Here is an 11,952-nt window from a genome sequence, read left to right as displayed (position 1 = left end):
AATAATACAAAAATAAAAATACCAGTAGTTCTAACTACTATAATAGTAAAGAATACAAGTATTTTTGTTTTTGCAGGACCATAACTGATATTGTTCCAAGATGTTCATGGATTTGAGTTTCTCAACGTTCATTCAATGAATTTATTTAAGCATTAAGATTCAATCATTCACCCTGATACAAAATTAAATAATCTTCAGTCAATGAGGACGACTGTGAAATCTTTGAGTAAGTGGGCGTTTATTCAGATATTCAGACATTAACACATCACTGTATTTCAGCAAATATATTTTGAATAAGGTACATTCTGCTTTGATACACACTTAAAGAAAGAAAAGTACCCACTAAGGATGGATACTGCAGAGCACTTCCTTTCACTGGGCATAACTTCTTTAATCACTTCAATCAAGCATTTAAACGTAGCCTGACATGACACAATGTACAGGATACACGATTCATTCTAAGCATGCGATGGAGGATTAGTGTGTTCAAATCCGTAGAAGAACTAGAAGCCACAGTCCTTCTGCAGTTGAGCGCTCAGTCTTCGGCTGGTTTGCAAGCGAGAACAAAGAAGTACTTCACATCCACAACGACCTCTGTGTCCGGAGAGGTCACCTTCATGGCCGACATCAACCTGAGACACAGACAGTGTGAAATAGTCTTCATTCTGCTCCTATAACCGTGTTACAAATCTAAAAAACATATTTTTGCCTTTCATGTTGAAGGTGCATCTAAATATGTGTGTTGGTGGGTGTGTACCTCTGTGTGGTCTGGTCGGACAGCCTGCGAGCCTCTACAGGATCCTTCTTGAGGAGCGTTTGGTAGCTGGAGAAAGACTCCACCATGCCAATGAAGCCAGACAGGGGTACTGTCTTACTAACACGCAAACAATCATGCCTGGAACACAAAACAAGCCCGCCCTTTCAGATCACTATTGTCAAATCACGTCGATGACCCTGTACCCACGATCCGGTCATCCTATCCTTTATTAAGTTATGACTAGGAATTTATTTTGCTAAGGAAAAGCACAGTTTTGTGTGTTTCCTGTCATTTAAGTACGGTTTCAGTAATGTTTGCTTTGGTCATTGTTTAGTAATTATTCATGAAATGATTTGTCAATATGGGCAGACATTGTTGTGTTTGAATCTGTTGAAAAACAGAAAAATAGCGTTATTCATTCAAAATGTGGCAAAACACCGTTTTCATTAGCCTAGGTTACAGTCAATTTATCTTTAATTTTACAGTACTACAACTCTCTTGAGTTGTAGTACTGTCTTCTCTCAAAATTGTGTATCACCAATAAAGAATCTCACGATGCATTCTGATGTACAAGCAGTATACTGAGATCATCGGTGGGCGGGCTCACCACTCCTTGTCTGGATAAGGGATGGTCTCGTAGCTTTCTTTGTAGAGTGGTTTAGATGTGGTTCCCAGATGAGCACTGACATGTTTCCGCAGAGCTACATAGAACTACACAAACCAGCCTGGTATGAGATAGGGAGTGCTTGATACAATCGCATTTCTGTCGTTTATTTTGCAAATCGTTTCAGTTTTTTTATTTTGGCTGTTGCTTTGTTGGGAAACAGGGAGAAGAAGGTTTCTAGGTCCGCAGATTTAACCAACCACAAATGTTAAGTGAACCTGCAAATCTAGTTCACTAGGTTTCAGTTTTCGGGAGAATGTTCTGAAAATGGATATAACCTTAAATACTAGTAATAAGTAGATGTAGCACATGTCCTTCAGTTGTAGTTTTTCCTGTCAGTAGTTACTGTTTACAAAATGCTCTCTATGGGTAATAAACTGACATCGATATGAAATAAAATGTCAACCATGACATATATAAATATATTTAACCCTGTGTCAGACCTTTAGCAGACGCCTGTATCTAAAACGACTTCAAGGGAACGTAGATGCATGTGATTAAGGAGCATGTAAGGGTTGGTGCATCGAGCTCTTGGGTGCCTACAGATAGACTACAGAGATTGGAGTTTGAACCCAGAGCATTTGGGCTTGGAGTAAAACACCCGGCACCTTGGATATGGTCCCACCAGTCTAGGCCAAGTGTTCCCAAATGGGACTTTCTCATGCTGTGACCAACCAGTGACTTCTGGCTCAGGAACCACCAAATACTTTTAGTCATTGTCATTGCCAAAAAAGTGGCAATCCCCCTGTCATCAAAACAAACTAGTGATTAAATAAAAGACAGTATGTATACATATCTTTTGTGGCCATTTCGTGACCCCTGCTGCTACCCACTAATGGGACTGGAACTCATCTATCCTGCCGTGGTCACCTCTTCGCAGATGGTGTTCAGTGTGTCGGAGCAGCAGCCCTCCCGTGTCAGCTCCATGTTCAGGGTGTAGTTGAGCAGCGCCAGGCAGCCGCGGGGCTTCAGAACCCGGTGGGCCTCCTGGAGGAAGCGGGGGCGGTCGAACCAGTGGAAGGCAGACATGGCAGTCACCAGATCCACCGAGCCGCTGGGCATGGGCAGCTCCTCGGCCGTGCTCACCCTGGATAGAGCGGGGCAGGGGTAGAGAGCGGTGGGGTTAGAGTTTGAACAATCAGGGCGTGGATGGAGGACAGGGCAAAGGTCATGCATGTGATGTTTTTTATGTGTGACCTTTTTTATGAACAGGTTAACCCCGGATCAATTCTAGGCCAATTTTAATATAATTTATTCGTCAAAAATATATATATATTCTTACGGCATGCTTTTGTGAATTTATAATTCACACTTACTTGTATGTGACATTTGGCACGGCCACGGCCATTTCTATCTGGGCGGGGCTAATGTCTGTCGCGACCACAGACGCAAAGTGCTTTGCTAATAGGACACTGCCCTGGCCTGAGCCACACCCCACATCCAGAGCCAAGTCAAAGGGCCGCCCTTTCTGAGGACACAGAGGACACAGCCATGCATGTTAAACGGCCTGCTAACGAGAGCCCTTTAAATAGAACATTCTAGAAGGCAGAGTGTACAGGTCTCTAATGCTGCGGTATTTGTGAATTTCTTTATTTCATGCCACTTGCCAATTGTATGCCAAATGTCCTATATCTATTCATGCATTCCATCATGGATGCATTATTTTATTATACTGCTTCTCAGTGGGGGAGGGCTGTAGGGTGGCAGCGGAGAGGAAGGGGAAGTCTTTTTGGTTGTTTAGTTTAAAACTCTGGCTTCTTTCCGCTCTATCTCATTACAGCTCTGGAATTTTACCTACAGCAGCTTTAAGGCACGATTGATAAAGATATGTTAGTCAACCATAACCATCCAGACATTCAAATGAAGGCATTAGCTTTAGGAATGTTGACCTATATTGTGGACAACCACACACACTCAGCAGCCTATGTAAACAACTTTAGGTGTGAGTGGGACTTTATAAATGCAGTTATTTATTATTCTTAATATTATGTCTTCATCTAACTCTCCCATCAAAACATCAACTCTAATATGTTAGCAAGCTGTTACTATCCCAATGTGGACTGCGTTATGCAATGTTTGTTGTACAGTAGGCATTGACCCCAATCCAACTTCCAGATCCCTCCTACCTGCTTCTCCACAAAGTCCACCACCTGCTGTATGAGATGATCTGGGGGCGATACCCTGAACTTCAGGTACTCCTCAGCATGCTGCTTTCCCTCAAACAGACGGTAGGTCATCGCTTGATCTCCTTCTTCACAACACGGCACAAGAGATATCTCACCTTGTTCTTTGTGTGTCTAGGGAATATAGAAGGTTCCTGCAAGTTACTGTCTTATACAGTTTAGTGACTGCACTTTCATCCAATCTGACCAAATATGAAGAATGTTAGAGTGAAGGAGTACTCTACCTCACACACTCGGCCTCTCTCTCGTTCACTCTCTACTTCCCTCTCTCTCTCCCTCTAACAGGAAAACAAAAGGGGGCTCGAACGGGGGCGGAGCATGTGCCTCAGACAGAAGAAAACTGTGTTGAAGGTCTGCTTTCATCTACGCTATCAAGACTTTGTCTCAGCGAAAAACTTTTGATCAAACAGCTCGGTCCGGATGTTCCTGAAATGACAATCAAGTCAATTTCAAAGGACAGAGGCATAAACATTTCTTTACGTCAAAATGTCCAAATCATTCAAACTCTTACACTATGGGTTTGAATATCAATCCGCTCCCACGCACCTCCCAGTGGACAGCTCAGGGGTCACCACTGGATATTACATGGAAGGAGATCATCACCCTAGACAATAATTGGCCACGAACCTGCTAGAAAAATCCAGAACAGAGTTCAATAATTATTTTGTTTCCATTTAAATTTCTACTTATCGAATGAAGTTCAATGAATAATGAATAACATTCTGTAGTGTTGAGTTTGGGGCTAAAGGGTACATGGAAGAAACATTAACATATTAAGTGCAGAAGGCTGGAGTTGAATCAGAAAGCTTTTGGTTTGTTAGAGACAATATAAAAGGGCCTCAGTGTGGGGCCTGAACAGAGAACACTTTCTAGGCTAGCAGGTCATCTAACTGTATTTATTGTTATATATGTATCATCTTACCTCTCTGAATGAAACTGTGAAGACAAAGAGAGCAAAGAGACAGAGAAAGCAGGGAAAATAACAAACTTTACAGCCTTTCTGTTTTTTTGGGTGCTTAGAGGAACACTAGTCTTAATCCTACAAATTGAGTCTTAAAAACACAGATACTACATAATCTTGAATTGAGGTGGTGGACAAAGTATGTGAAGTTTTATAATCATACATTTTTGCTGAACGTTTACGCAGCATTTTTGCTGCGTAAACGTTGCCTTATATTTGTAGCGTGACACAAGCAAGCACACAATCAAATTGTTTAATCCATTGAGTCTCGTTTTAACAGGACACCTCAAAAATATTATTTTGTGTCTATCCCAAAAGGTCAGTGTGCTTTGGGCTTTCAAACTGATATCACAAACTGAAGACACTTACACATACAGACACAATAAGAGTGTTTGTCATCATTTAGGGTTCGATGCAAGACTGTAGAAATACTCCACGTGTAGTACCAGCTCTGTGTCAGCTGACTCGTAAAACACAGGGATTTATTCAGCTAATACTTCAATTTACTGTTATGCTTAAAGTCAGTGAATGTTATTTTAGGCAAATAAGTAGACACATAAGTACACACAGTAGAGAGATGTTTAATAGCGGGGGAAAGGGTTTTAAACTATGAATATATTGTGGCGGAGCGGGAGTTTTCCAACCAACCCAGCCTGCAGCAGTCCACGGAGGATGATTGCCAGGACCAGTCTGGTCCTGCCAAGCAATGCTGCCGTCGCTGTGGTGCCCGGGTGGACGCGGCTAGGCCGGCCCTCGCCCGTGGCACAATAACAGTGGCGTTCCAGTCCGGGCAGGACAAGGGCCGGGTCCGGAAACCCAGGCCACCGGACCTTGAGCCGCAGCAGTGTCGGCAGCTGGGGCTGGTCGAGGACTGCGGGTGGACGGGGCAGCGTGCCACCCATCCTAGTCCCAGCCGCCGGCGTGGCCGTCGACGAGCCAGACGGCGAAGGGCATCGGAAGATGGGGTCCCTGAACTGCACTCCAGCGCCCCCCTACGGCAGAAACTGGTGGGGGCCCCGATGGAGGTGGTCCCCGACCACACCCCCAGGACTTCTAGGGACTGTTGGAGACGGGCGTCCCAACCAGGGAGGAAGGCTGCGTCGCAACGGGGCCACCGCTGGCAGGGGCCGCCGCTGGCAGGGGCCAAGGCGGCGGCGCCGTCCCCCTGAACTATCGGGACTATGTGTTCGGTGTTGGGGTCGACGGGACGTCTGACCCCTAAGGTAGGGGCTGTGTGGCGACTCCTCCGGGGTCGCGCAGGGGATCCTGGGAATTGGGGTTTTCAGTGGACAAAAGGGGCTTCTGTCAACTTGTTTTGTTGTTAGGTTAAGTGGGGTTAACGGGTTTGGGGTTTTTATTGGTTGTGTGTTAATTGTGTGTTGTTCCATTGTTGTGTGATGTGTAGTGTGATCGGGACCATTAGTGAGAGTGGTATATGTGTGTGTGTTGGTCAGGTGTGTTGTGTTTCTGTTATGTTCGGTGGTGTTCAATAAAGGCAACTCTCGGAGTCGTGCGGTGTATGGGGCACGAGAGTTGCGTAACCGCTTAACCTGGGCTCCCGTCTCGTCCTTCCCGTACTACCCGCCACAGTCTGTGTGTGCGCGTGCGCGCGTGTGCGACAAAATGTTTGCCTTTATTAATGTTAGCCTCCAGTCGTGTCTAGTTTCAATCATCTAAGCTTTAAGCATCTAAGCTTCCCTGTTAGAATGCCTGTGGATGCTACCTGCATTTGCCGGGAAAAAGGATGGCAGCAAAAAGCTAATTTGTTGTCAGCGACACCTGGCTGGTAATGTACAGTAAAAATGCCTCTTTTACCTACACAACACAACCATCCCGGTCAGCTCTGCTAAATATAACTTCATATGTGCTAGTCAAACATGTATATTTATATAGCCCCGTTCAAACACAAAGGTCCTTCAGAGCGCCTCAAAGATGATAGTAAAATACGTTAAAAGATAGTAATTGAACTGAGATGGGTAAAATAACAGTATCAGAAGGTTTAACAATAACTAGGTCGATGCATTTGTACTTTGTACTCCTCGGTACTTGAGTTAACTGCCAGTGAAGTCTGGCAGTTAACTTTGCTCGCAAGGGTGGCTGAACGGGCGAAAATCATTTATTGTAAAGGGGGGAACACAACCGCAATGGCCAAGCACATTAGCATTGTGCATCAAATAAAGGCCAACTGCAGTACCTTCAACTGTCGCACCACAGTCCGAGTTGAAAAGAGTCCTCCTGTCTCCTCCTTCTCCTGTCGCACCACAGACGGGCCCGTCTTCATCCACCCAAAGTACGAGCGGTAATCGCACACACAGACATTGTCGCTATTCCCGTCAGTTAAAAATAGTAATCCAATTGTGAAATCGGTGTTGTAATCGGCAGCACACAAGCTAGTTATCTTTAAAAGTAAATAAAGTTTTAGATGTGCTGCGTGATGATGTGTTGAGGTTGGCTCAGTAAAACGACTGTTATCATGATGCGTTCAAATGTAACATAGAGAAACGGTCAATTGAGTTTTTGGTGAGAAACATGAATACTACTGTATTACTCATGTTTCTGTAATACTAATGCAGTTGTATAGTTCTCTAATCATTTTAGTATATAAAATTAAAAATACTGTTGTCAATATTTATTAAGAATTACATATTTAATTTAAAATACAATTATTTATTTCCTAAATATTTTCCTCTTCACTAAAAACGCATCGCATTTCCACCAATTAATAGAAAAGTATCGATAGCGGTATCGATAAAGACTCGGATCGTTAAGGAGTATCGAAAATGTTATCGATATCAATTAATATTAATGATCCCCATCCCTACTCAGCGCCCACCATGGCCTCTGTCAGGAAGAGCTTCTTCTGGAGCCCCCGCCGTCCCAAGCCTTAGTGGTGCAAGAAACCAGAGGTCGGTTTGGTTGGTAATGAACAGCTAGCCAGTAAAGACATTTCCGGAATTCACTATCAAATGTTCCCAAAATGATTACCAGAACTGAGCAAAACTGAAGTTCAAACTAACGATACACGATGATGAACTTGTGGTTTGATCCTGAACACAGACCTGAATGAAGAGACAGTGTGTCACAAACATCCGTGGATTGTTTTAAAGTCTCCATTTCGACACATACAGTAGTAGTTTCAAATGATGTCAAACACATTCCAAGAGGCCAGAGCTTTTTCACCATTATAATAAGAATAATTACTTTTTGTACCGTTATTCAAGAATTTTTGGTCAACAAATAGGCCTACTAAAATGGCTTGAACTTACATGCACAGATAAACTTTATTTTCGATTTATTTTTTAACATATATTTTATTCATGTAACCCCTAACCCTAACCCTATTTGTATACCATATTACAATTATGTTTGTCTCTGTGTATTTTGTACTTTTATATCGACCAGCATAACTTTTAGTGTGAAAATGTACGAGGCAATAAGCTTTTTCTAATGCTGATTATTTTATGGAACAGATCCATAATATGGATCAAATTATGGAAACAATACCAGGGAAAACAATTTATATAAATTCACCCATAGAAACACACATAGTATGGAGTTAACAGTCTTACAATAATAATTTAGATCATATAAAGTGAAGCAAGAAAGATTACGTGCTTCATGTTGAATAAGTCCCCTTCTCATCATATCGAGTTTCATCATTCTCTCAACTCTCCCATCATGGGGGACCATTCAGATATGTTTTGATGGGCAGTTTCCTTCTCTGAGTTTCCCAAGAGAGGGTTTAATTACCCTCCAAGTCGATGTAGCAACCTGTTGACCACTCACACAGCCTGTTTTGCATACGTGTATCCACTTGGTACTCATGGCTGCTTTACCCCATCCCTGTGGTCTTCATTAGAGCGATGTGGCTACAAGCCATTCCCTTTGGCATGACTCTGGGGCGGTCTAGTTCACTTTCATGTCACAGAAATAGACACATTAACAAATCTTAACACAATATTTGTAAATAAGGGTTTGTATGGTCATCATACCTTTTTGGACAAAATAAATCCCAGCCAGCCTGGAATCTCTGTTCATCCAATTAAGGACTAACACATGCACGCACACACACACACGGACACACACACGCACGCACCTTAAGCGCCAAGGCCATGGTTTTAACAGACCAGCTCTGAAGAACGCTATTACCCCAGGCATCCCAAGCCCAATGTCTAATGTCATTTTCTTAAAACAAACTTAATTTTCATGTAAAGGATCTTTGGGTTTGTGAAATGCACCAAAGTGAACCTGTTCGTTGGTGTGTCATTAGGGTTTTGTCTGAACACCTCATTAAGGCAGTGACCACTAGGTTGTAATTAGTGGTGCTAAATGTGAAAACCCCCCTCAAGGTGTGTTCCCTGGAGCCGATGGGTTATCACGGGCAATGGACACCAGGGATCGCTGAAATGCCTAATCACCAACACCACACATCAATAACAACTTATTTGTTTTTAAGGACCGGTGCTTTGGGAATCAATAACCTCTCCAGTGCCTAAGGTATGTAGAATGGGTAAGCGTAGTGGTTCCCAACCTTTTTTGGCCTGTAACGCCAACGCGGAAAGTTTTTGGGACTCACCCACAACCTCTTGTTGTTGTGCATCTGTTTCCACACACATAATCCTAACCCAATGAAACTTTGCCGGAAATATCAATGCAATAGATTGACAAAGATTGACAAGCAAACTAGTTGACCGACTTGTAACGCATCTCCAATGCACCAGACTCAAGGAGTCATATACTTGGACTCAAGCTTCAAATTGCTACATTTTCTAACCCTAACAGAGTTTTGTTGATTAAATCTATGCAAGCCGTTTACCATAATTACCAATAAACATACAGATTTATACAAACTGCGGCTGAAGAGACCAGCAAACTGTGTTTTTTTGTGAGATTGGCTCACAACAGGGTAACTCACACACTTCTTGGGCCCCTAAAAAACAAAGCTGTGACAAGACCACTAGGGAGCTGCGCATTAACGGCTAAATATTGGCGCAACTTTGCCTGCGAGGGGCTATGTGTTTTTTTGTGTTTTTCACCAATTAAAAAAATGGCAAATAATCTATTCAGACGGAAGTCAAAGGCTCTTCAGGCAAAGTTGTTCCTCATTAGGGGACACGTGTGAGTGCAAGGTGTCATGACTGTAGGTCAAAGGGTTTAGGAGATATGTTTCTTCAAAGTTAGCGTTTTCAAACGATTTCTATAGTGCCACTATTGGGCCAATCAGTGTAAAAAGTGTTTCCGTAGCCTAAAGAATAACAACACAATTTAGTTATTTGTTGTTATTTTTTACATCTTAGTATATCTTCTGAACTCAAATATAGTATTCAATGCCATAGTGTAGGTTACCAAAATAAAAGCGTCATTAAAAACAAACTCAAGTTACTTACTTTTTGTGAAATCGAACTGTCTTATCAAATGCACTTTGACGACTCAACAAAGAGACACTGATGCCAAGAAAGAATGCTACCGCCACGGTGTGTGTGTGTGTGTGTGTGTGTGTGTGGATGTATGGTTCTCCGTCTGGGGAGCAGTTAATGGTGATGGGTGCATTTGAGAAGGTTAAGGCTCACATACACTTATAGTTTAACTCCATGGTGTGTGGAGTATTTCATGTTCAACATTTCCGATTATAATGCTCATACTCAAAGTGTTTAAGATGCGTATGGACAAAGTTACCATGGGGATAAAAAGGGGATATAGGGGTGTTCAAATTCTAGCTGAAATAGGGGGTTCACTTTTTAAGCAAAATAAGCCCAAAGAATTAGTTATGGATATAATTATATATATCCATATAATTATGGATGTGAAAATTAAATATTCTCAAGAGTGTGACGATGATGATGACATCAACCCCATCCAACAAAAAAAAGAAGGCGTTGGGCTTCTGTTATAAATTCATACTGTAGTTCGACTACATCAAGCAAATTTACTACTGCCCCTTAGCCATACCAACACCACATACAATCGGCTAAAGTCTACCAACATTTTGATATTCCTTTCCTTACCAATGCAGGTGTGAATAATTCTGAAACTATGTTCCTATCTAACTTAGTCTTTTCATAGTTGTAATCAGTCAACTCTTTCACAGCTGTGACCTTACTAACATCGTCCTACAAAAGACTTGGAAGGAAGGAATTGAACTTCACACAAAACATGTGAGGATTCCAGCATTGAAACATTTTCTTCCCCTGAAGAACTCTCGATCCTTTGGTTGGTCAAATGGAAAATGGTTCACATCCATTTTATTTTAACCTCACTGCATTTGGAAACATTGGATACTACCGCTATCCAGCATTTATCTTTTGTTTTCTTCTGTATTCAGTTATTGTGTTCGCTAATGTCATCATCATACTGGTCATCTCACGAGAGAAATCGCTGCATCAGCCCATGTATATTTTGATTTTGTGTCTCTGCATCAATTCTCTATATGGATCAGCTGGCTTTTTCCCCAGGTTCCTGATAGACCTTCTATCCGACACTCATGCCATTTCCCTTCCGGCTTGTTTCAGTCAGATCTTCTTTATTTATTCATATGCAACAATTGAATTGACCATGATGAGTGCCATAGCGTATGATAGGTATGTGGCTGTTTGTCACCCCTTGCATTACCACAACAAGATGACAGCAAACAAGGTGATAACGATTGTAGCCGTGGCATATATCTATCCCCTATGCGTTCTGTCCCCATCTGCCTGTCTGTCTTTTACAATTCCCCTGTGTGGTAATAATATACCAAAGGTATTCTGCGCAAATTGGCTTGTTTTAAAGCTGTCATGTGTACCAACCTTTATCAATAACGTGGTTGGACTTTTTCTTTCAGGTACTATATTTGTACCATTACTTTTTGTTGCATATACCTACCTGCGCATTCTACTTATTTGTAGAAAAGGCACCTCAGAGTTTAGGCTCAAAGTCTTACAAAGCTGCTTGCCACATATAGTTACTTTTGCTAATTTTGCTGTCTCAATGTTTTGCGATGTTGTCCTGAGTCGGTTTAATATAGAAGAATTTAGTCCATTTGCAGCAATAATTATATCACTTGAGTTTGTTGTGATTCCCCCAATTGTGAACCCTCTTATGTATGGGATTAAGCTACAAGAGATTAAAAAAATATTATTAAAATGTTATTTTAAAAAATAATACTGTACATAACCTTTAATAATTACTAGTGGGATACTCAAACAACCTATTGGTATCAGAGTCTTACTGATGACAAAACCCTTATTCAAATATGTCAAAACATTGCTTCATATTATTTGTATGTATGCATGTTAGACCATTTTTAAAACCAGTTGTAACCAAATCTTCTCAACCTGAATTATAAATAACCAAAAATGTATAGTCTTGCGGGTCTTGCCTTATTCTTTCATGGACAAAACAGCTGGTG

General features: G+C 41.8%; 2 protein-coding genes across 2 annotated transcripts; one reads left to right on the top strand and one right to left on the bottom strand.

Moving 5' to 3' along the window:
- Positions 1 to 239: 239 nt before the first annotated feature.
- On the bottom strand, positions 240 to 3,873 carry LOC307072383 (putative methyltransferase). Its single transcript, XM_079731660.1, has 7 exons — positions 3,829 to 3,873; positions 3,548 to 3,718; positions 2,738 to 2,889; positions 2,292 to 2,508; positions 1,365 to 1,468; positions 758 to 895; positions 240 to 632 (listed from the first exon to the last, which is right to left on the bottom strand). Exons 2-7 carry the CDS (start codon positions 3,656 to 3,658, stop codon positions 536 to 538), a joined length of 819 nt encoding a protein of 272 aa, XP_079587786.1. The 5' UTR covers positions 3,659 to 3,718; positions 3,829 to 3,873; the 3' UTR covers positions 240 to 535.
- A 6,911-nt stretch (positions 3,874 to 10,784) lies between these two features.
- LOC307073589 (olfactory receptor 52E4-like) lies at positions 10,785 to 11,705 on the top strand (the record flags this gene model as incomplete). Its single annotated transcript, XM_079733481.1, has 1 exon — positions 10,785 to 11,705. The coding sequence occupies one exon, from the start codon at positions 10,785 to 10,787 to the stop codon at positions 11,703 to 11,705; it is 921 nt and encodes a 306-aa protein (XP_079589607.1).
- Between the last annotated feature and the right edge of the window lie 247 nt (positions 11,706 to 11,952).

Source organism: Pollachius pollachius (genome assembly GCF_949987615.1).
Source record: "Pollachius pollachius genome assembly, chromosome: 3".
Lineage (NCBI taxonomy): Eukaryota > Metazoa > Chordata > Actinopteri > Gadiformes > Gadidae > Pollachius > Pollachius pollachius.
Note: the sequence above shows the minus strand (reverse complement) of the source record. Positions and strands in the feature narration are given on the sequence as shown.

Bases quoted from the DNA above. Each gene is read 5' to 3' on its own strand.
- LOC307072383 (XM_079731660.1), bottom strand. From the start codon at position 3,658: ATGACCTACCGTCTGTTTGAGGGAAAGCAGCATGCTGAGGAGTACCTG. The intron at 2,890-3,547 runs GTAGGAGGGATC...CTGTGTCCTCAG, and splicing joins TGGACTTTGTGGAGAAGCAG to AAAGGGCGGCCCTTTGACTT. The intron at 896-1,364 runs GTGAGCCCGCCC...TTTGTGTTCCAG, and splicing joins CCTTATCCAGACAAGGAGTG to GCATGATTGTTTGCGTGTTA.